At 46.9% G+C, this 24941-nt stretch overlaps 1 protein-coding gene across 1 annotated transcript; it reads right to left on the reverse strand.

The window, feature by feature from the left end:
• Positions 1–715: 715 nt before the first annotated feature.
• Positions 716–1684, reverse strand: LOC129339371 (olfactory receptor 14A16-like). Its single transcript, XM_054993955.1, has one exon. The coding sequence runs from the start codon at positions 1667–1669 to the stop codon at positions 716–718; it is 954 nt and encodes a 317-aa protein (XP_054849930.1). The 5' UTR covers positions 1670–1684.
• Between the last annotated feature and the right edge of the window lie 23257 nt (positions 1685–24941).

The raw sequence follows: 24941 nt of genomic DNA on the forward strand, positions 1-24941 counted from the left end.
GTTCAAGTGTCATTCGTCATGTGTAGCTTGGCCCTCAGAGAACCACATTCACACCACCCAGAAGAGCCATATTCACTTAATATTTGAGAAGAATATTGCATCACAGGAAGGACTGAAACTTCTCTGTTCCTCAGTGGTGACCAGAGTGGGAAACACCTGTCAACCAAAATCTCCACTGGGCTACAGCCTTGCCCACTTTTCTGAAACATAGGGCAACTGCCACATCAGGAAACAGTGCTCAGAAAAGTTACTGGTAGCATGTCAAAGAGTCACAAGTGGATCCCAGACAAATGAGTATCAATACTCATTTGAGTATTGATTAGAACTCTAATTTGAGAATATGATTAGAACTTCCATTGGACTGAGTTGAATGGAGGACCTGAAAATTATAGTGAGCATGGCTTTAGGAGCGTGATTTCTTTGTCAGCTGAATGAAATCTGGGATGAACTTCTGTACCTCCATTGTTTCATGTATGAACATTTGACAAGAATTGCATAGCACAAGTGCTCTTAGCCCACACTTTACTATCTATGAACCTGAGTAAGCAAGCCTGCAGATTCAAGACATACAGAAAGTAAATCTCTCATTAGCACTGCCTATATTGTTGCACTATCCATGTAGTCATACGGGATACTGCCAAGGGGAAGTGAGTACCAATTGACTGTTTGTATACATGAGTATGCTTGAGACAGAAGAGGCCCATAGAATGCACACTCATAGAAGAAAGTTAAAAATTATATTCTTAGATGGGTGTCTCAAACACAACAGTTTGGACAAGGAGACTTGGATTTCTTTATTTTTCATGCTGTAGATTAGTGGATTCATCATAGGTGGAACCATGGAATACATAAAAGAAAATGCCAAATCCAGATGGGATGGGATGTTTGGTTTGGGCTTTAAATAGGCCAAGCTTCCTGTGACTAGGAAGACGGAGATCACTGTGAGGTGGGGAAGGCAAGTAGAAAAAGCCTTTTGCCTTCCTTGCACAGAGGGCATCCTCAGCACAGTTGAGAAGATGTGTACATAGGTTACAAGGATGAAGATAAAGCAGCAAAGTCCAACAGCGGCACTCAATGCCATAACATCAATTTCAATTAGATATAAGTCAGAGCAGGTGAGCTTCAGTAACTGAGGGATTTCACAGAAAAACTGATTGACAACATTGGAACAAAAAGGGCTTGCAAAAGTCCCTCCAGCATGTAGCGCTCCATAGAAAAGACCAGTGACCCACACACTGGCAACCATTTGAATGCAGGCTTGCCTATTCATCACCATTTCATATTGTAATGGATTGCAAATGGCAAGATACCGATCATATGCCATGACAGTCAGGAGAGAAAAATCAGATGCTGAAAAGAACAAAAAGAAGACCACTTGAGCCACACAGCCAGAAAAAGAAATATGTTGGGTATTCATGAGGGAATTTATTATCATTTGGGGGATAATGACTGTAACTTGGCCAAGGTCCTGCATGGCCAGGTTCATCAGAAAGAAGTACATGGGGGTATGCAGGTGACGGTCAAAGGCTACCGCAGTGATGATGAGAAGGTTCCCTGTCACTGTTGCCAAGTACACAACCAGGAATACAACAAAGAGTAGAATCTGCAGTTCCCGATCCTCTGAGAATTTCAGGAGCAGAAACTCAGATACGGAAGTCTGATTGGCCATGATTTGCTCCTTAAATGATACCTGTGCAAGAAAATAATAAAGAGAACTATTAAAATGGTAGCTCATATTGTATCTAGCAGAGTCTCTGCTGTTCAATATAAATTTGCTATTATTATTATTATTGAAATGGTTATAGTTGAAGGTGTTTATGATTATATATATTGTTTATTGTTGTAGCCATAAGCTATAACATTCCAGCATATGCATCATATAACAATCTGCTGCATTGAAGAAGTTAAAACATAATTACATATTTACATGGTAAGATAAAACTTAGAATTTAAATTAGAATGATAAAAAATAGAAGAAGGAAAAGGAAGCAGAAAAGCCATAAAATTACATAAAATTACAATTTGGCTAAAATTCTTACAGAATTAGCAAGGATTTATTGCTTCCTTATATTGGTTGAGCGAAATATAAAAATAGCCACTTTAAGAATGACAAGAGAGAAAACATCAGCCAAACAGAATTTAATGCATTCCTCATTTGAGCCAAATATTTTACAAGAAATTGACTCAGCAGTTTATTCCAGATCAGCCTGTAGAAGGATCCATGTAAAGCTTAGTATATAATGTAAGACTACACAGGCAGAGGTTTTCCACGGGTATTTTTTGAAATCTGCCCAATAGATACTCAATTGGCATGATTTAAAAGCATGCACTAGTAAAAGCCTTTCTTAGTGTTACATTAGAAAGGCCAACTAAGTAGCAAGAAAAGAATTTATTTTTCTTAAACTGAGAAAACCGCAAGGAAAATTTATATTGTCGAGCCAGACCAATATCATGAAGGACATCTTTTTCAAAAAGCCAATTACAATTTTTACTTGAGCCTTAGAGCTGCAAGGCCCCTAAAGAAGGCAAGGAGTATAACTGCAGAATAGTGGGCAGCAACTAAACCACTGATTTCCTTCCTTGTATTACCAGAAACAATATATCACCAAATGGTCTTTAGAAATACTGTCAAGTTTCTTATAAGATTAATAGTCTTGTTCCCCATTCTTGGTTGGCTCATGTTCCTAAAATAATACATATCTGTGGGCTTTTTTTATGAGCAAAGCCATGTTACATCTATATTCCCAATAAAGATGATACCAAATTTCAACAAATACTGGTCATTCCAGTTTATCTCCATATTATTATTTTGTAACTTACCAAAGGGAGCTAGCCATCTATTGTACTTAAGGTTTTAAAAAATTAAATCAGGGGATGGCTTTATCTCTGATTGTTTACAAACTATGGATAATTGTCAAATTTTGTGGTGAGATCCAGCCAGCTTTTTTCTGCTCATTCTCACCCGTTTATTCTCCTTACTACATTCCCCATCCAACATGGTGTTTATCCATATATTGAATCAGCATTTCAATTGATCCCATCCACCTCCTGAAATAAAAATGCTTCGTCTTGCCATCTGAAAATTAAGAGGCCACAGCATTAGTGCCACTGTCATAAAATCCCGAGAAGCATTATGTGTTGCCCTTTTGTGTTCATATTACCAAGACTGTGGGCCGGAGTAGGCATGCCACACAGCCTCCATTAATTGCTCTTTTACATTTCTACGTTCCTGATCTCCTGGTCAGTTGGCATGCCACACGGGAAGACTCAGGGAGTAGTTTAAATGTGTAACAATAAGTCTCTCACCATTCACAGAGCACAATACTCTCATACACTCTAAGTAACATTCTTCTATGCTCAGAAGCTCATGATGTACCTTTCATTCTGTTATGCTTCCTAGATAAGACAAAAGTCTGAACACAGCAATATTGTGCTTCGTTGGCTGAGAATGGAATGTGTAACTTGTAACTGTTGTAATAGCCATATTTGGGCATCCGGGAGTTCCTGAATACAAGTTAATAAAACTCTCGCCTCCATTTTGGAGGGGCAGACTTTGCATCCAGACCTTGTCTCGTGTCGTTCCTACATCTGGCGCCCGAACAGCCAGGGACCCTCCCCCATCTACCAGCGCCTGGAATAGGCCCCATATCGAGTGCACTCCCCTTCTTCAACTGGTAAGCATGGGTACATCCTTAACGCATCCTCAGGGAAGGCATGCGGATGAATTATGTTTTTTAGTCAAAAAGTCAGGAGGGTCTACCACATTTGGAGAGATTGCATGTCTCCTGCGCCACCTAGCTAAATATTGTCCAGCTTACCCGGAGGCTGGATCTTTAAAAGTCAAAGACTGGGAAAAGGTGGGCAGAATTCTACATACAGAGCCTAGGGCACCTGTTCAAATGCTACACACTTGGCACCAATGTCGCCATGCTGTGGACCGTCTTGGCCCACTTTCAAAACACCCGGGAGCTTCTCTTTCTTTTACTCCTCAGTACTGTCCTCTTCAAGTCCTGCCTCCGTCTCCCCCTCACCTCCTACCTTCTTCCGCTTCTGTTCCTTCGGCACCTAAAGCCGAAGATTCTAACTCTGAAACATTTGAAGCTGGAATTTCAAGCAGGGAGTTCCCTGAAAAAGTAGCTCGGGTTGTTCAACCTAAAGGAGGATATCTCAGAGAAAGGTTGCAATCAGCTCTGGAGGACGCTTCAGAGGAGCATACTAGGGAACTCACAGAAATGTTGGCTATCTGCCCAGTACACTTTACAGGGAACAGAGACGCTGCTGGAAATGAATTTGTAGAGTACAGACCAGTTCAGTATAAAGTTCTTCTTCAGTTAAAAAATGCTATACGAGATACAGGCTTAAACTCTCCTTTCACTCATGGATTTCTAGAAGCAATGATCAGAAACAGTCGTATGGTTCCAGAGGATTGGAAGCATCTTTTCCGGATGCTTCTAACCCCTGCTCAATATGTAGTCTGGGAGAGTGAGTTCAGGCAGGAATGCGCTCTTCGCGGAGCTAATTCAGGTGGAGCTTACACAGCAGCTCAGCTTTATGGATATGAGGCTTTTGCTCAGCCTGATGCGCAAATAGCTTTGCCTGTAGGGACGCTGGAGCAGTCAGCTCAGGCTGCGTTCCATGCTATGAAGCGAGTTCCAACATCAGGGAAATCTCAGCCTTCTTTTTCCACGGTCAGACAGCGACCAAATGAATCTTACTCTGACTTTGTTGATCGCCTCCAAGAGTCAATCAAAAGGCAACTTAAAAATGAAGTGGCACAGACTGAACTATTGCTTAAGTTAGCTAAGGAAAATGCTCTTCCTGAATGTAGACGAGCAATGCAAGGTTTAGGATACAATCCTGAACTGGCTGAGATGATTCGAGCTTGTCAGGATATTGGCTCTGCTTCTCATAATGCGACCTTGCTGGCAGCAGCACTTCGTCAAGCTAATAAACCAGCAGGGAGGTGTTTTAGTTGTGGTAAACCTGGACATTTTAAGGCAAATTGCAAAGCCAAAGGAGGGGGAGCAATTCAACCCCGTCCTCATGGAAGTCATCCACGATTCAATCAGTCTTTTCCAAAGCCAAAAACTAAATGCAGAAGATGTGGAAAAGGTTTTCACTGGAATAGTGATTGCAGGTCTGTCCCACAGTCGGGAAACTCAAGACCAGGCCTTTGGTCTCTGGCCCCGGTCCAAACGGAGACAGCACTGGATCAGGCAGTGCAAAATCTGACCCTAGGTTAATTCCATCCCATCTTTCTACAACAAAGTCAGCAACCAGGGGAAGTGCAGGTCTGGATCTTTTCTTACAGACTGCTCTAACTTTCAAATTCCCAGGAGAAGTCTTGGTTACTCCTTCTCAACTAAAAGGACCTCTTCCATCAAGGACTGTGGGTCTAGTTCTTCCTAGGTCCTCTAGTTCTAAACGGGGTATTTTTGTAGTCCCAGGGGTCATTGATAGTGATTATCAAGGAGTTATTCAGATTCAGCTCTGGACTAATTTGCCACAGTCTTTAGCAGCTGGTGATTCTGTGGCACAGCTGATTCTCCTTCCCTATTTTCTCCCCGCAGGGGGACAAGATCGTGATCGTGGGGAGGGAGGCTTTGGGTCCACGGACCAGGCTCAAGCAACACTGGTGGGTCTTACAGCATCCATTTCCAGAGCTCGCCCACAACAGCGTTTCTTTCTTAACGGCCGCTCCTTCTCAGGTATTCTTGACACTGGGGCTGATGTTACTGTAACTTGTGCACAACAGTGGCCTCCAGAGTGGCCACTAGAAGACTGTCCAACTGTTTGGGGGGTTGGAGGACAGCAGAAAGCACGGCAGAGTGTTAATTTTGTCCAAGTTTCTCTACCTGGTTCAGCACAGACTGTGCCTCTCCGTCCATTTGTTCTTCCAGTCCATGTGAACTTGTGGGGCAGGGATTTGTTGTCCCAGCTACAAGCTTCTCTCTCTTTTGCAGAATAAGGTTCTATGGCCATTCCACTTACTTGGTTAACTGATGAACCTGTTTGGATTGATCAATGGCCCCTTCCTCAGGACAAACTTAATGCATTACATGATTTAATTCAGGAACAGCTACAAGCACAGCATGTGGAGCCCTCCACTAGTCCATGGAATACTCCTGTTTTTGTTATTAAGAAAAAAAATGATTTCAATCACCTCCTGTGTAATTCTGTGCAAGTTTCAGACTGTTCTTGCAAACTTTGTGGGAGATGTCTTTTTTCAGTTACCTAAAGATAATAGTTTCTCTCTCCTACAATCAAGTGCCTGTTTTCCTAAGCCGCTGCACGCCGCAGCCGGCACAGTTTTTTTTTCTAACAGTAGCCGTTCCAAAGAAGTTATGTTTTTCAGACCGAAGGTCACTGAATTACTAAATATTCTCTTCAAGTTCATCTCTAACTCACATTATGTCTATAAACTAATCAGCTGTCTTCCTGGTGCTTATTTAGCACCCCCTATCAATTCTAATCTTATGACTCTGTTTCTACACTTCTTTCACTGTTATAAGTGACACTCTGTCTTAAAAATCTTCTGCCTTGTAGGATCAATAGAAATCCTGGTATCAAAGTACACAGAGCCTAAGAAATTTTCTGAAAGCTCCAAGTCATCTGCCTCAAAAAACTTCTTTGGTTTGATTGGTTGTCTGTTCTTAATTATTCACATTATCTCTAATCTCTTTCTCACTAAAACTCCAAGTGAATTACAGCATGGGTCTGTAAGTTCTTCTTAAAATCTTAAATATCTAAAGCAGTTCCACTGCCCTTCTCCTCTTTTAAAGTCTCAAAAGGTTACTGCTTTGAAGCATAAGGGTTATGCATGCATTCTTCCAACCAAATACTAACTAGAGCTAACCCTGCCTAGTTTTAAGAATTAGCAAGTGTTTACTTTCAGTCAAAAGAAATAAAAGTTCAACTGTTTGTGTTACTTATTTGCATGTAACCACTTAAGTTTTCTAGTGAGGATTCCCACCATGGAAAGGGGAGTCTCTATTCTTCATGAAATAGACTTAGAATTCTCTATTAGACCACTCCTCAGAGGAGAAAACTGCATTTCATGTTCTTTCCCATCTCCTGGGATATAACACTGACAGTTACTCTGGGATATCACAAAATTAAATGTTTATTTTTCAAGAAGCATATTGGTTTCATAAAAGTAGTTCTTAGCTCTTAAAGTTACTTCATCCAAACTCATTCACACACATCACTTATAAGGTTTTACACACAGCTATCCTCTCTGACTCTTATTCACAGATAACATTTCTCTCATCACCACTTCAACATATTCAGGCAGCGCACAGCCAGCCTGCTTTCTTCTCAACCCCCCTCTCCCCCACACTTCCACAAACAAAGCTAAGTTAGTGTACATTCCTGAGGTGGGAGATGCTTGACTCTCAGCTTGCCAGCCACTCTTTCCAAGCAGCTCAGACATTGTTATTACTCAAAAAATCCCTTACAGGTCCCTACAGGTCAGGCGATTGTACAACATGCCAATCGCTCTATTAAAACCCTCCTCTCTAAACAAATAAAACAAGGAGGGAGGAGGGTCCCAACTTCCAACGCTGGGAATGATTTTGCAGCAAATTCATAAATGTTTGTTAAATGTTTGTTCATGTACAATCAGCTTAATTTTTGCAGCCACAAGCTGCTGCCTCCTCAAATGCTTCTGCCTTTGATAGACATTTCTGGCAGAAACCAGAGTTACCTACTCTGCAGGTATACTATCGAAGCCTGCTAGATAAGACCTGGCAGGGGCCAGCCCCCTGTTAACGTGGGGAAAAGGGTGTGTTTCTGTTTTATCCACAGGTCCTTGTCCTACCAGCCAGCTCATGCCAACCCGAGATGGAAAAAAGTCAGCCTGGAACAAGTTCAGATGGAAAAAGCTTCAAACTGCAAATTCACTTCTCATTCCTTGTGTGCCGTGCTGTTTTCCTCCTTGCAACTTAATGTCTCACAACTTTTGCCTTGAGGAGTCTGCAGATTAATTGCTTCTCTGTTGAAAAGTGCTATGCTAGATTCCAGCTGTGACTCTACAGTGAACCTCCTAAGTGATGAGAGGCCTTGTCCCTTGCAGCCTCTCTATGATGGTCTTCCAGTGCTCACCATTGTGAACCATCAAACTCTTAGCAAAATAGCTTGCAACTTCTATTGTAATTGCTACCCTAAATGCTGAACTCATAGAGCTCAGACATGCTGCTTTGGACAATCGTGCTGCCCTCTTTGTGGACATTACTGCAAATTCTACACTCATTCTGTGTGTGCTTCTCTGTTCTTTGCCAATGACTGTACAAGCTGAAGCCCAGCCTTTGCAAGACCGTCTTCAGTACAATCTGTGGGAACGGCTGGCTGCACAAGTGAATAGTTCCAACTTTTGTTTAAAGCAGACAAACGACATGAACTTATTATTAGCTTCTTGCCTTATTCCTGTGTGTACCCCTCTTGCCTTATTTTTGAATGATACATCTTTAAGCATGTTTATGAAACGTAGTAACATAAAATATACTCAAATGTATGATTGGGGTCCAACAATGCCCTGACTTCCATTGTTTGCAATGTCTCTTTACACTCCTTATGTAGCTTCCAATTCATCAGCAAATCAAACTGTCTGCGCTCAAATAGTAAACTGCACCAAGCACAAATCCAAACCTCACTGTCTTTCTGTAGGACCGAATGTTCTTAATTGTTCAAAAACAGAAAATGTTTCTTTTGCCTTTGCATATACTCAGTTACCTCCAGGTTGGTTCTTTACCTGTGGCTCAAGAACTTTTAATTACATACCTGCTAATTTGTCTGACTCTCTCTGCTGTTTAAGTCGTTTAACTATTGCTTTGCCTTCAAAAGCCATGTTTACTGCTTCTCGTGAGCATCGTTCAGTCAACCTTGATGCTACATGCTCTGAGGAAACTGCTCTTGTTAATAAAGCTGAAGCTGTTTCTTTAGGGGCCTCGCTTATAGGGGTTCCAGCTCTTGCTATACTTAATGCTAACAATTTAAGGCACTTAGCTTGCAATTTAGCAAAAACTATTAATGCCACTTCTATAGCTTTAGCAGCATTGAATTCTGAGCAACAAGAACTTCGCAATGCTGTTTTAGATAACAGAGCAGCAATAGATTATCTCCTGTTGCTAAATCATCATGGGTGCGAATCTGTAAAAAATATGTGTTGTTTTAATTTGTCTGATAATTCAAAAACTGTAAGCAAGCAACTGCAACAACTATCTCACTTACAAACTTCCATAAAAGAAGATGTTTTACCCTCCTGGTGGAAAGCTTTGTGGAGCTGGCTGCCAAATGGCTTATTGGGAATCTTAGTACAATATGGTACATGTGCTCTGATAGTGCTTATTGTAAGTTGTTGTTGTATTCAATGCATTCCATCCCTTATTGCTTTAATAATTCCAAAACCACATCCTGCTGCATATTTAGTTACCACTTCAATATCTAGTTACCCAGCCTCTTCGTTTACATCCTCTGATGATAATGAGGATGAGGAAGAATGCTCTTGGAATGATGCAGAGAATGGCCCTTTGTTGCCACTTTAATTAAATAAATAAAACAGAGTGAAAATGTGGGCCGGAGTAGGCATGCCACACAGCCTCCATTAATTGCTCTTTTACATTTCTACGTTCCTGATCTCCTGGTCAGTTGGCATGCCACACGGGAAGACTCAGGGAGTAGTTTAAATGTGTAACAATAAGTCTCTCACCATTCACAGAGCACAATACTCTCATACATTCTAAGTAACATTCTTCTATGCTCAGAAGCTCATGATGTACCTTTCATTCTGTTATGCTTCCTAGATAAGACAAAAGTCTGAACACAGCAATATTGTGCTTCGTTGGCTGAGAATGGAATGTGTAACTTGTAACTGTTGTAATAGCCATATTTGGGCATCCGGGAGTTCCTGAATACAAGTTAATAAAACTCTCGCCTCCATTTTGGAGGGGCAGACTTTGCATCCAGACCTTGTCTCGTGTCGTTCCTACACAAGACTATACTGTTTCTAAATCCCAGATGTAGTCTGAGCAAATGTTACTACATAGCTTCTTCCCCTTTACCTAATCACCAATAGAGATGGGCACGAACCACATTACGAACTTCAAAAACCCATGAAATTGGCAATTGCGCAATCATGATCTGGCGGTTCGTGATCATTCATGGCCAACAAACCAGCGTTTCTTAGAGGCCTGGTTCGGCTGTGGTTCGGGAAGCCAGACAATCAGGCGCCATCAGTTAATTCCCCTGGAAACGGAGCTGGGGGAATGCCTGAACTCTATCTGCGCTCCTTCTGTCGCCCTGGAAACCCGAATGGAAGCCCAGCTTACCTTGACTAGCAGGTCTTCCTTCCAACCATGGAGCTGCAAAGCGGTTACAAGTTGGGAGAAGACACCCGGGGGAGGGAGGGGGAGGGGGTGTTCTGTAGCCATGGGCACTCCAATCTCATCCTGGCAAACCCTGATAGGCAGCTCTGAAGGCCAAACACAGAACTCCTGCGTTTCTCAATGAGTCCTCAGCTTATAAATAGCAGTGGGCTCCCAGGCTGAGTTTCACTTTTAGCTAGCAGAGGAGTGTGACAGAGCTGCTGCTTGCTACTTGCTAGCCTTTGGGGAGAGACAGTATAATTGAGCTTGGATTTTGGGGATAGGCATCTATGTCCTCTGGTTCCAGGGCCGCTGCCTGGCTCTGAGGCCAAGCTTAGTGGGCACCTCAGCTGAGGTCTCACATTGATTATTGTCAGTGCCTGATTTGGTCAGGTCTGTGGGAGTGGTGGGCTCTAATTGTATCCAGTGGAAGTTTCCTGGGGGCCTTGGATTGGAGAGGGTATAACTCCAAGATCCCTTTTGCAATCTTGTCCAAGCTTGGGTGATGGGTGTAGGGGAGCCTGCAAAACACTCCCCGGGAATATGGGCTCTCTAAGTGCAACAGGGGCCGTTCTGCACCCAATGAACCACGAACCAGTTCGGCAACAGAAAATGTTCCTTGCGTTTCGCGATCTCAGGATCGTCATCAGCACTGAACCATGAACCGCAGAGTAATTAATTTTTTTGAGTTTGTGCCCATGTCTAGTCACTAACCATCACAACAATAGTCATTTTATTAGTAAATTGAGGGAGATACAAATGACACTCTACCATCTGCCTGCTTACCTGTAACCGGATGGAAGTCATTTATTTTTGACATTTTGTAATCTTGTGAGGGGGTTATTATGACTCCTTTGCTTTTCTGGCTTTCTGATGGGGCTCAGAGTTCAACTTGGTAAGGGAAATACACACGTCATTCTGTTAAATACTGTATACAGATGACATGTACAATTAGCACAGCATACATGTAACTGTGTGGAAGCCAAGTAAAATTCTCCTCATCACTTGGGAAAACGTCACAAACAACCAGCTTTCCCAAAGTTGCCAGCTCACAATGTAAAACACTGATTACCTGTATTCTCCTAGAGTGGAGAAAGAGAATAGCTGCATAGATGTGATAGCAAACATTTGTACATTAAAAGTAAAATGTGAGGTTGAAAAAGGAAGAGATAGGGGTAGGGAATATAAAGGCAATTTTAGACTTTATGCTGAATAAGTAAGTTGTCACGATTTGACATCAAAACACTGTTTATTTATTTTATTTAATTATTCAATTTATAGTCTGCTCTCCCCACACACAGGCTCAGAGCAGATCACATCCAGATTAAAATACAATACCATGTACAATATAACAATTGAAAAGGCAGTACAAATTAAAACAATTAAAATGGGTAGCAAAGAAGTTCATAACATGCAGCACATTGCACAAAGTTCATAACATGCAGCACACTGCACTAAAAAACAGATTTTCACACACTCTACATTATTTCATTAGTTTGTGGTTTCAGAGAATGACATTTACTAGGAATATATGAGCTAACTGCTACCTCCCAATAAATTTGACTAATCTTATCAACAGTCTTAGTTTTGTATTCCTTAAAATTCCTTAGAAAATTTCTCTGAGAACAAAATTTCAATGACAACTCTTTCAGTATTTGTATCATGGCAGTGGTATTCAGAGGTATTTGTATCTCACAAATTATTTTTAGCTATATCTGTATCTATGCATAATTGAATATTGCACTGAAATTGCACTATAGTCACTGGATTTTCCTAGGTGAGCAGGAGAATCAAGTTGTGAATTGCTGGTATAGTGCAAGATCCTAGGATGTGTGGATGCAACCCTTGCTGGGATTCACATATTGTTGGGAAAACATTAGAAAATATCTCAGGCAGAAAATTGCTCAGGCAGAAAACCCCCCAAACATGGATTTATGATTGATACACAAATGCAGAGAATGTTGAAAGAAATAGAGTATATTTGGGTGGGAAATGAATGAAGAGAGAAAGAATTTTCTTTGAGAGAAATGGAGAAAGTGAGAAATAAAATGGTCAGTCACTTACAGTGGTATTCCTTTTGATGTTAGAAACATTTTGTCCTCTCATGATGCTAAATGATTGTGTGTCTTTCCAGCTATCCATCTCTTCCCATGCTTGGATGAATAACAGCAACAGAACATGTAGAGACAAGAGTTATTAGTATTTCTGAGCATCTAGAGTGCTATTTTTAGCAGGCAACAATGTTCATCAGTGGGGACATACAGAATTTTTTTTGTCTCTACTTTTGAAGATAGGATTAAGAAAGACTGATTGTGTTTTAGCTCATTAATGAACACTCAAGAGAGTTATATTCTTCTCTCTCATAAACTCAACTGTTTTCTTTACAAGCATTTGTTAGGTTTATACACTGATAGGGTCAAGATAGTTGGGACATTTTTTAAAAAACTTGACATTGTGATGGAGAACTCACTGAAAAGGCCAACTCAGTCATGATATAAAGAGACAATTCCATGCTAGGAAACATCAGGGAAGAGGCAGAATTTTAAACCACTAGTAAAATTACACGTGTCTTGTGCAGGTACATTTGGAATACTGTGCACCATAGCAGAAAAAGAATATTCCAGAGCTAGAAAAAGAACAGAAAGTGGCCGTCAAGTTGATCATGGGGGTGGACTGTCATCCCTATTTTTTTTTAAAAAAAAACCTTTGATAATTGAGGTGTGACATGATAACGGTCTTCAAAAACATGCATGGTACAGACAAAGTGTGTCCACAGGATTTCTCCCACTCCTGTAACAGTGGAACTTGTCATCACTCAATGAAACTGATTGGCAGTAGATTCAAGAGAGACACAGGGAAATATTTAATATGGGTAGCTGTGTTGATCCTCAGTAGAACAGCAGAATTTAAATCCAGTGATACCTAGAGACAGCGAGTTTGGCGTAGTGGTTAAAGAGTGGCACGATTCTAATCTGGAGAACTCAGTTTGATTCCTGACTCCTCCACTTAATGCCAGCTGGTTGACTTAGGTCAATCGCAGGTCTCTCACAGCTTTCTCAGATGTGAAAATTACAGGGTGATTTTTGTGAGGATAATAATAATACACTTTGTAAACAGCTCTGGGTGTCACATGATTTGGAGTTGGGAGTAAGCTGTGAAGTGGCTAAGTTTGTGGATGACACTAAATTGTTCAGGGTGGTGAGAACCAGGGAGGATTGTGAGGCACTCCAAAGGGATCCAGCGAGGCTGGGAGAGTGGGTGTCAAATTGGCAAATGAGGTTCAACGTTGCCAAGTGCAAAGTAATGCATATTGGGGCCAAAAATCCCAAATATAAATACACAATAATGAAGTCCAAACTGGCGGAGACTGACCAAGAGAGAGATCTTGGAGTCATAGTGGAAAACTCTCCGAAAATGTCGATACAGTGTGTGACTGATATAAAAAAGGCCAACGCTATGCTGGGGATTATTAGGAAGGGGATTGAAAACAAATCAGCTAGTATCATAATGCCCCTATATAAATCAATGGTATTGTTGCCAAGTAGGCCCCCTCCCCTGCTTTAAGGCCTGCCATGAACTGTGTTAGAGTTTCCTGCATCACTGTTTTACTGCTGCACCAAAGACTGCTTTGCACGTGTGTGTTCTGATACACGTGTCAGTTTCCTGCCTGCGTGTCAATTACCCTGCTGCTGTAATAGACTGTGTAGTTTACTGACTCCATGTTTGGGTAACTGCACAAAGGACTCTCTTTCTGGGCAGCCCTGCCCTGACCTGTATCTGGAATTCCCAGTGTGTGTTTGGACTTTGCTACAAGTGTGCCCCGTGCCTGCATTGCCATCTGCCACGGACCGTGCCTGTTCCCTGCCTTGGACTGTGTTTTAAAGTGTTGTTCCCGCTGCCTCCATGGAAGCCTGCCTCATATGGGCCCAAGCCGCTGCTAGCAGCCGGGCGCCAGCCGGGGAAACCTCCAGCGAGCCTGGCTAGGCGCTCCCTGGTCAGTTCCCGCCTGGAGCCTCCCACGGGCCGGTCCCCGAGCTTGCCCTCGCTACCGGGCAGCCTGCAAACCAGCCTCAGCTATGCCCAGCCGGCATCCATGTTCTCAGGCAGCCAGAAGACCCTGGGAAGAAGACTGCTTTGAGAAGCCATTTCAGCGAAGCGGGCACACCACGTCCGCAGCGAGAGCCCCTCGCCCCGCTCTGCATATCTTAGGAGCCGCCCCGGAGAAGGAACTAAGTGCCGACCATCCCAAGCACTTAGAGAATGCATCTCAAAGAAACCTCCGCATTCCAAAGCTGATGACATCAGGACAAGCCCTGTCCGCTGGAACATCCTTTCAGCCCACTTGGATTTCCCCCTCCCTCCTTTGTCCCCTCTTCCTGAGGTATCACTTATCACAATCTGATTACCAAAGTGGCCCATCCAAGCCATTCAGTAGCCCATTAGACCCTTTGTTTTAATCTGTGAGAACCACCAAGTACAGCACCAGCCCCAGGGTACGTTTTGGGGTATTTAAGCTGGTCTCTCAGACCACTCGGTGCTCAGGCCATTCCTATCCAGACTTCCTTGCTGTCCGTCTGTGGTCCCAGTGCTGGCATTGGGCCACCCTCGCTGCTGTGTCTCTGCTTCGCTCCAGGATAAGTGAGTATTTCCCCTATCATCGTTGGGAACCAGCTAATGCGAACGTCTCTGTATTTCATACTCTATGTTTCTTAGACCTTGTATGTTCTTTGTATGATTGTGCAAGCTAGGCTTACGCTACACTCAATACACGTGTTTGGACCTTACTCCTTGTCTGCCTCTTTTTCACTAGAGTGTCTGGGATCGGGACCTCCGTAAACATAGGTTATGATCCTCGCTTAATATTAATAGTTACAGACTGCTACAGCTAATTCCCCATTATAATAAAAGAGCAGTTCTGGTAACAGTTTACTGGTGGAGAATGCGGGCATAACCCAGTTCGTGTGAATACACGTGAGTCGACACGCGTGTCTTCAGCGAACTGACTTAGAGGAAAATTTTCCAGACCTCTGTGTAAAGAGTGCAATTTAGCTCAGGGAATTAAAAGTGTGAATGTGTGTGGCTCCAGCGAGCATTTCTATCTTGTGGGTTGGCTTTTCCCCCATTTCCTCCTTCAGCCAGCTTTGGACTACTTGCCTTTTGTGGTGCACCGCGAGGCCCTCCAGCCGTTATAACCGGTGTACTGTGGGTGAGGACCTCTGAACTGGTGAAGTTCCTGGCCACTTTCCGGGCCGCCTAAACGCGTCTATGTGGGTGGGATCCCAGAAGTAGGCTATAGATATATACGCATATATACTTCCTGAAGCAGCACATATAAAATTCTCTTCCGCCCTCCCCCGTCTCTCCTAAGCCCGTCCAAACCCCGTTCCTGCCAGCACTTAGGCTTCAATCCCCGCTCCGGAGGAAACGTGAAGGGATCGATAGTCCGTTTAGTCAGTTTAGCTTTGGGAATCTGAAGCCAGGTTCCTGAAGCCCCGCGGCAGCCGGCCGCACCGTGCTTAAGAGTTTTAAGTTAGACTCTTGGGCGCCTTTCCACTTGCGAGTTGTAAGTCAGACTCGTGGGCGCACCTCGCTTGGGAGTCAGTGGGACTCTTGGGCACACTTTTGCTTGGGAGTTGTTAGAACTCTTGAGCGCACCTCGCTTGGGAGTACCGTGGTTTTACTCCTGAGCAATTTTGCTTGGGGACTTGCAGAGGCAGTCCTTGAGCGCTTTCAGTCTTTTGGTCTAGGCTTGGAGACAGTTTAACCGTTTGTCTCTGAGCACGAGGCCTGGGGACACTTTGAGTATAGTTCTTGGGCAGAGAGCTTGAGAGCATTGTTGGCTTCTGAGCAGAGGCTTGGGAGCAGTTCAGTTTCTGAGCAGAGGCTTGGGAACACTTTCTGGTTTCCGAGTATAGGCTTGGGAGACCCCTGAGCTTTGGTTTTCCGAGTAGAGGCTTGGGAGACCCCTGAGCTTTAGCTTCTGAGCAGAGGCTTGGAAGCACTGAGCGTTTTTGTTCTTGGGCTTAGAGAGCTTGAGAGCACCCTCTGAGCCAGTAAACTTTTCCTGGTCCCGTGGCTTGTAGGCAAGCTTGAAACGGGAATAGGAATTTTCCTTCTCCCCCGGTGGAGAAGAACCGAGTGTAGAACCCTTAAAAATACCCTTGTGAACCCTAAAAGTAAAACCTTAAAACCCCCTGGTAAAAACCCTTGAGGACCTGAGGGAAGGATAAACCTCCCGAAAGGAACATAGAGAGGAAGAAGTTGTTAAAACTTCTTAAAGCTGTTGAGCAGCTTTAATCGCCCCACCCCTGGTGTCGCTGATCTACTCTGTAACCTCCCCCGAGATCAGCCTTAAACTAAAAAGAAAAATGTACCGGGCAGCCCCCACCGTGCCCCGCCTGGAGAAGTGGCTAGTTAAGAAAGGAGATTGCCCTTGGGAAGCCGGTTCCTTCAAGGGACCCGACCTGCTCCAGATAGTCAGAAGCGCCTTCCAAGATTTTTGCGAAAAAGAGAAACCTAGGTCTAGCAAGAAAGATAGGTATGGAGCCTGGGCACTTTTCACCGCCCTACAGGACAGCGTGTCCCTAATTAATAAGCTACAGATAGCTCAGGAAGAACAGGAACAGGAGATAGAAAAGCTAAGGAGAGAAAAGAAGGAACATGAGGAAAGAGCAGCCGAGTGGCGTTCAGAACGCGTTAACTTCATGCTGGAGAAGCAGGGACTAGCCGCTGCCCTCCAGGACGCCCAGCACAAGGCTGAAGTAGCCACCGCTCGTGCCGACATGGCTGAGCATGCAGTAATTGAAGGTCAGGAGAAAATTGCCAAATTAACCCATGCTGCCCAGTTCATGGCAGAGCAGAAAGTCGCAAAGATAGCTGCAGCAGACCACTCCGCTTGTAAGAGGGAGCTAGAGGCCCTAAAGCAGCACCTGGGGATGCAGCAGGCCGTAATTTCCGCCGTGCATCCCGCAGCCCTCTTGGCCCTCCCCGAAGGTAGTACCGACAACTGGTCACCCCCTTCGCCCCAGCCTGCGGAAGCCCCACAGCCCCTCCACCCAATAGCCACCAAGGAAATTGTATCCATGGACGAGGATGGCAGGAAAACAGACCGGGTCGTTAAAGAAACCCGCAATTGGAGGCCCGATGAGCTCCAAGCCATAGCAGATCGTATGGGACCCCTAAACCGAGACACAGCCATCCAGTGGTTCACCCATGTGACCACCTCCCAGCCCTCCGCTAGTGGTTCCGATGTGGCCCAGCTGGCCCGCCAATGCGCTGCCCCTGAAATAGTTTCGGCCCTGAATGCCTATATCTCGAACCGAAGGTTAGCCACCCGCAGTCAGTACGGAGCAATTAAAGAAATTTGTGCATTCCTGTGGCCCACCAAGAGTTTGAAAGCCCTGTATATCGCAGAATCTCAAAAACCTGGAGAGGACCCAGAGGCATATTTATCTAGGAAACAGCTTCTTGCTGAGCTAGCAGATGAAGTAGATTTAGATGCAAGCGATGTACCCGACTTTGACGAATTAGAATTCAGGAGAGCAGTCTTAGATGGACTCAATAGTACCACCCGCCTAGCACTAGCAGGAGTGGAGCCCGGGAGCATCTCATGGGGAGACCTGGAGGCTCGCATCAGAAGCATTGCTGGCCTGTTGCGAGAAACCGGCGCCATCCGCCATGTGAAGCCCCCGGCCTCTCGTAGGAAGGAGAGCGAGCCGATAAGTGCAGTCACCTATGCCAATCATGGCCCCCACTCTCAATACCGACCACAGGGACGCAGCCCGTATCCGGAGGCAAGGGGAGGAATCCTGAGGGGACGGAGCAATAGCTTTAACCGGGGAAGAGGACCAAGGGACTACCGCCCGGGAGTCTCCTTTGCACCCGCCCCGAGTTACAGTTCCTCCTCCCAGCAAGGACCCCACGAGCCCCGACTACAGGATGCACCCATAGCCCCTTCTCACTCGCGAGCATCGCACCCGTACCACCATCAGGTCTACCCGCCTCCAGATCAGTCTAATGCTTGGGGAGCATCGCAGGGCGACCACGAGGGTTACCGGGACCGCGGCAGCACGCCCCAGTCCAGGGACTCCCTCCGTTGGGAACTTTGGATGCGCCTCAAAAACATTGGAGCGAACATGGAGCTCTTCGACGGAAAGCCCACGTCCGTTCTAATGAAGGCGATCATGGAGTGGGAAGACCAGCAGCAGCCCCCAGTACCCCCGTCAGCGCCCCCTTTACCGCCAGACCCTCCCTTCTCGAGTCCCCCGATAGCTGCAGTCCGGGAGCGCCCGAGCCCCAACAACCCCTTTAGAGGAAGCGCCGCTTCCACCGACCAGAGTGCAGGATCAGCATAGGGTTGCCCCGAGTCCCAGTCTCCTTCCGTGGGCATAGTTGCCAAACTAAAGCCGGACACATGGGGGAGACCGACAGTGAAGGCAGGGATCGGGACTCCCGGGGAAAAGAAGAAGCCTGCCACTCTCCTCATAGATACCGGAGCTTCACTTAATATACTCCGGCCCACCTTAGTCACAAAGGGAACTCAGACCCCCACAACCATGCAGCTCGCCGGTTTTGGAGGCGGCACGCAGGAATCCCCGGTCTGGCAGGATATCCCCCTCTCCGTTGGGAGCCTGGCCACTCGGATTTCGGCATGCGCAAACCGGGGAGAAGACGACGGACTTTTGGGCATGCCATTTTTCCGTGCCGAGGGACTGACCATTGACTTAGCGAACGGGCTCCTGTGGCGCATCCCGGGAGGCCCAGACTTTGTTAATGCAGTCCATCGATGCGCAGCCCTCAAAGCCCCCCTTCCTCTCGCCCCCATCACAGGAGACCCCTGGGTTCAGGACTTTCCCGAAGTGTGGGTGACAGATAAAGCCGAGTGTGGGATAGTGAAGGGCGCCTGCGTCCTGATTGAAGGAAAGGACCCCCCTCCCCAAAGACAGTACAAGTACCCAGCAGAAGCTGAGGCAGGGATAGCCAAGACTATAGAAGGACTCCTTGAGTGGGACGTCATACTCCCGATGCAGTCCATCTGCAACGCCCCATTGTGGCCAGTTCTGAAAGCAGATGGAGTGACCTGGAGAATGACGGTCGACTTCCGTGCCCTGAATGCCACCACCCCTCCAGTTGCCCCGGTTGTGGCCAAGTACAATGAGATCCTGACGGCCATTGCCGCTGGGTCCCGGTTCTACTCGGTCATAGACCTGGCCAACGCTTTCCATTCTATCCGGTTGCATGAGTCTTGCTGGTACAAGTTCGCGTTCACTTTCTGCGGCCAGCAATACGCATTCAAGCGGACACCCCAGGGATTCCACTCCAGCCCCAGCATTTGTCATGCCCATGTAGTTCAGATGTGGGAACGCCTCCAACCCTCCTCGAGGCCCCACGTACTGAGCTACGTGGATGACATTTTAGTCCACGCCCCCACGGAAGAATTAGCCCGCCAAATCACCAGGGAAGTCCTGGAACTCCTCCGCGAGACTGGGTTCAAGGCAAGCAGGGAAAAGGCCCAATTGGTTCAGACCAGCGTCAAGTACCTGGGTCTGACCCTGGGACCCGAGGGTCGCACCCCGGACGCCCAGCGAATGGAGGTCATTTCCAAGCTGCCTGCACCCACCGATGTCCCCTCCCTCAGAGCCCTTTTAGGAACTTTCAACTTTTCCCGAGACTTCATTGAGTCCTTTGCAGACAAAGCTCGCCCCCTTTATGCTCTCCTCAAGAAGAACACCCCCTGGGAGTGGGGACCGGAGCAACAGACAGCCTTAGCCGAGCTAAAGCGCAGCCTGGCCGCGGCCCCGGCCCTAGCCCATCCAGATGTCACTCAGCCATTCTTTATCCAGTTAGCAGTATCAGATAAGAGCATAGGAGCCACGCTCACCCAGCAGCAAGCGGGAACCGCTAGAGTAGTAGCCTATGCCTCTCGCAACCTAACCGCAGTAGAAGCTAAGTTTAGCCCATGCGAGAAGACGTGCCTTGCTCTAGTTTGGAGTCTGACCCATTGGGAATTTATCATAGGAGGCTCCCGCACAATAGTCCAAACTACTCACACGCCCCTCAAATATATTCTGTCTGGCAAGATACAAGACGGACAAGTTTCAAACGCCCGCATAGCACAGTGGACCCTGGCCCTGGTCAACCGCGGAGTAGAATTTAAAAAGGAGACCACTGAGCCACCAGCCCCCTATGGCCTGTTAGTAACCGGGACCGAGCACGAGTGCCCCCTGGACCCGCCACCGCAGGTTGTTTGGCCAGTCACTTGGGGAGTCCCGCTAGAGGAAGCCCGACAGAACGGCTTCACATGCTGGTTCTGTGACGGCTCCTCCTTTCACGTTGGGGGCTCCCCTCGGACAGGCTACGGCGCCGTGCGAGTGAGCGACGCCCATACTCTCAAAGGTCCAGCCCGCCCCCATTCCAGCCAAGCGGCTGAGGTGCAAGCGCTTCTGGCAGTGCTTGAGTTTGAGCCCCCAGAAAGCCCACTTGCCATTTATACAGACTCAGATTGGACGGCCAAAGCCGCCACAGTCTGGCTCCCGGTATGGCAGAATCAGGGGTGGAGAGCTAGCGATGGGAAACCCGTAGCCCACCTACAGCTATGGCAGCAAGTAGCAGCGCTCCTTCAGTCCCGCTCAGGCCCAACGCAGGTGACCCATGTCAAGGGACACCAGAAGACAAATTCAGAGACCGCTTACTGGAATGACCAGGCAGACCTTGCAGCCAAGGCAGCCGCCACTGAAAATGCTCCCCTACCGGAATTGGCCACCGATTGTCCCCTCCGCCCTGTCACCACTCGGGCACAAGCCCGCAGCCAAGCTCAGGGAACCGCAGGAACACTAGACCTAGCACAACTGCAACTATCTGACCCAGAAATAACTGACCTCCTAGCCGCAGGAAGGGATCAGACAGGGAGACTCATGATCAGAGAAGAGGAAGGCATAGTCTGGGCAGTAGATGCAGCCGGCGAACGCCATTGGGTAGTGCCATTGGAAGTTGGGGCTGACTTAATTCAGTTTGTCCACGAGCAGGGACACCGAGGCAAGGATCTGACTCTGGAAAGGGTAAAAGAGGTTGGTTGGTGGCCTGGCATGCGCACCGAAGTAGCGCAATGGGTAGACAACTGTCTGTCCTGCGCGATGGTCAATGCAGACCCCACCGGACCTAGAGCTCCCCTCCAGCATCAGAGAATTGATGGACCCTGGGCTCGCATACAGATTGACTTTATCGGCCCCCTTCCCCCCACTGCTCGCGGCAATCGCTACTGCCTCACTGTCATAGACCCCTTTAGCAAATGGATCGAAGCGTTTCCGTGCAAGCGCAACAATGCAGCCACCACAGCCAAACTACTGTTTAATAATGTTTTTTCAAGATGGGGCATTGTGAGAGTCATGGACTCTGATTTAGGCTCACACTTCATCGGAGAAGTAACACAGGAGCTTTGTAAAGCACTGGGCATCCAGCAACGCTTCCACATAGCAGGCCACCCTCAAGCTTCAGGCGCAATAGAAAGAACCAACCGGACCCTCAAGGAGGCTCTCCGCAAGATGGTTCGCTCCTCCGGGAGAGACTGGGATGAAAAACTCCCCATAATCCTAATGGCCATTAGAGGCACTACCGCAGTTCACGGGCTAACACCCCATATGGTTATGACAGGGCGAAGAATGCAGCTCCCGGAGGCCTTCTGGCTAGATACGCAGCTCCCTTCTGATATGCAGCCCTTAGTAATTAATGACGCTTGGGTCCAGAATCTGCTCTCATCCATACACGCCGTCCACATGCAAGTGGCCCAGAGGTTGGGCACAGCCCAGAAAGATATAGACCGCAAACTAGGATGGGTCAGGAACCCCAGGCAGTGGGAAGAAGGACAGCTCGTTCTGTACAGGAAGTTTTCGCAAAAGGCGCATTCGCTAGCAGCCAAATGGCAAGGCCCAGTCCCTATCACAAAAAGAGTCTCCCCAGCCGTCTATCAGGTAGCCATCCAGAGAAAAACAGGAGGAACCTGGCTAAAATACTTTCACGCCTCTCAATTAAAAGAATGGAAAGGGAAGCCGCTCCAAACCGCCCCTCCTGTGTACGACCCTGGGGGAGCCACCACCAGCCCAGCCCCCCTCTGCCCAGTGATTCGCCAGATATCCCTTCACCCTGGGCCAGAGATACCCTGTGTCCCCTTGGACCAGACCTTTGTAGCTTTAGTATAAAAGAAACAGTAGAATATGTAAATGTAAGTGTAAATGTCAAGAGTTTTTCCAATTCTATTCTTTAACTTCATTAGGCGGGCCCCACAGTTGGGACCCTTGGGGAAGACACGGCAACCAAAGCCAAATAGGACCACCACCGAAAGTGATTCTTGATTGGATTGTAAGCCGCATGTTCGGAAAAAAATTGCACAGGCAAAAGAGATTTGCTGTGTGTGAAAGTGGTTGGAGAGGCTTTAGCCCAGAGGTGCATACATTCTTTCGAAAATAGTGGAATCACCAAATAAGGTGATCCCTGTATTCGAAAATATATCACCCGCCGTGCTGGTGAAGATCCCGCATCTACGTAGATTCGGGGTCTCACCTGCCAGACCCACGCTTTTCGCATGATGGTCGGCTTTGGCTTTGAGGGCCGTGCCTCCCCTGGAAAAGGATCCCCAAATAGCCCAACATCCCTCTTTTACTAATGTTCATACCCGTCATGGTGAGTTGCTATACGGCGCCACCAGTTAGTACGCTTTAGTGCAAAGGTAAAAGACCCGCCAGTATTTTGTAAATATGTTACCTCTGGAATGTGTTATTGGGGTACGTTCGCCACGCACAAGGGGCAGCGTGCCTCATTTACATAGCCAGGATCCCCCGCGCCAAGATGACCCCCGAATAACCCAGACCCAGTGGCGCCGGCAGATCTCGGCCGCCTCCGCCGCTTTTCGATAAACGCCGCCGAGCGCCTTCGGCCCCATTTCGGCCCTTTCCGCCAGCAGCCGCCCGCCCCACGTAATCTTTTCCCTTGCCCGTACCGTATAAGGGAAAAGAAGGGGGGGAGACATATTGAAGTTATAATGAAGCCCTGCCAGGCCTTCCAAGTGAGGGCAACCTAAAAGCACCCCACACCCGTATGCCTCTTGCTCCGTGTATTTTTTCTTTTTGCTCAGTGCATTTTTCTTGCTCAGTGTATTTTTCTTTTTGCCCGGTGTACCTTTTTTTGAAACCAGAAAATGGGGCCTCCCGAGGGAGTCCCTCCAAAAATTGCTAGTCCTGCAAACATATGACGAAGGCCTATTTTTGAAAATTAAAACGAGGGCCCCCGTCTGCAGCAACCCTTATAGTTAATGGAAACCGCTCTTTAGTTTTCTTTTCTTTTCAAAACGGCAAGGCCAGGCCGAGCCGGACCGATAGCTCTCAGCCCGCAAAATAAAAATAGCCCGCCGCCAAGCAAGGGGCACCTGAAGGCCACATAGTCTAGGCACCCAGGGACCCCTGGGGCGAGTTTGCATAACCCCGCCTAACGTTCAGCCAACCCTTGCTCGACGTAAAGACGTCCCCCCTGAAATATACACGCTTTAGAAAGAAACCTTCGTACAGGAGTCCCCCAGAGCAACAAGCTGGAAGGCTCGCTTAGTGCTCCGGGACTTCTCGTTCGAACCCCGCTTAATAGACAGTGCTGGCAGAAAAATGCCCTCCCTCTTTTTCCCTGCTTTACTTCATTTTTTTTTGCTGCAATAAACTCAGGGAACCTGTACTTATATCCGCAGGTCTCCCCAGGATATTTTCACCACAAAAGGAAAAAGAAGGCCAGGAGATGAGGCACCTGGCCACTCTGTGTTTGCTCGTGCTGGCAGGCACCCTAATAGAGGGACGCCCGTCCAAATTAATGCCCTACCCCCACTGGAGATGTATCAATACCCTGGCAGGAAATGAAATGATGGTCTGCAAAGTTGTACAGCAGAGTAATATGACCACCCCTACGGATCGCACTAACTTCCGCAGTTGTGAAGAGCAGTGGATCCGGCCCCCAGAGCTTGTTATTTTATGTGTGGGAGTAAAAACTCTGTCCCAAGAATTAGTCTGTTACTCGCCTACTGATACGGTTTCACCTCTTGCTCCGATTCCATGTATGTCTCTTCCCCGTATCAGGCCAGCCCCCACCGCAGTCCCGGTGGTAGACAGATATACCACCCCTGCCAATTTCGAAACCTCGCCGTTTGTCACTGAGGCTTTCGGACCATACTGTGAAGTTATTTTAGTGTCGGCCGCAGTATGGAAGGCAGGAGACCCCTTTAGAATGACCATCCTACTAGGCACTACTGCCACTGAATCTGCATCAGTCATTATCACGCCCCCTTCAGGCACAGCTCTCTCCTTTGCTATAGAACGCTGGGAGAACCTGACCTGGATTGTAAAAGAGGAAGACCTAGCCAAACATGGCCCACCCGATTGGATACTGGTTCAACAGACGCCCGAATGCCAAACCAAGCCCCTAGTAGAGAAATTTCACCGGCTTGGGCTGCTCTTTGTAAATTTGACTCACGAACCAGGCAATTATTCCCTGCTGATCCGGACCCAGGAGACCCACACCATCCAAATTGACCCTTTGATTGTTAGCAAT

This window comes from Eublepharis macularius, chromosome 12 (genome assembly GCF_028583425.1).
Source record: "Eublepharis macularius isolate TG4126 chromosome 12, MPM_Emac_v1.0, whole genome shotgun sequence".
In the NCBI taxonomy this organism is placed as follows: Eukaryota; Metazoa; Chordata; class Lepidosauria; order Squamata; family Eublepharidae; genus Eublepharis; species Eublepharis macularius.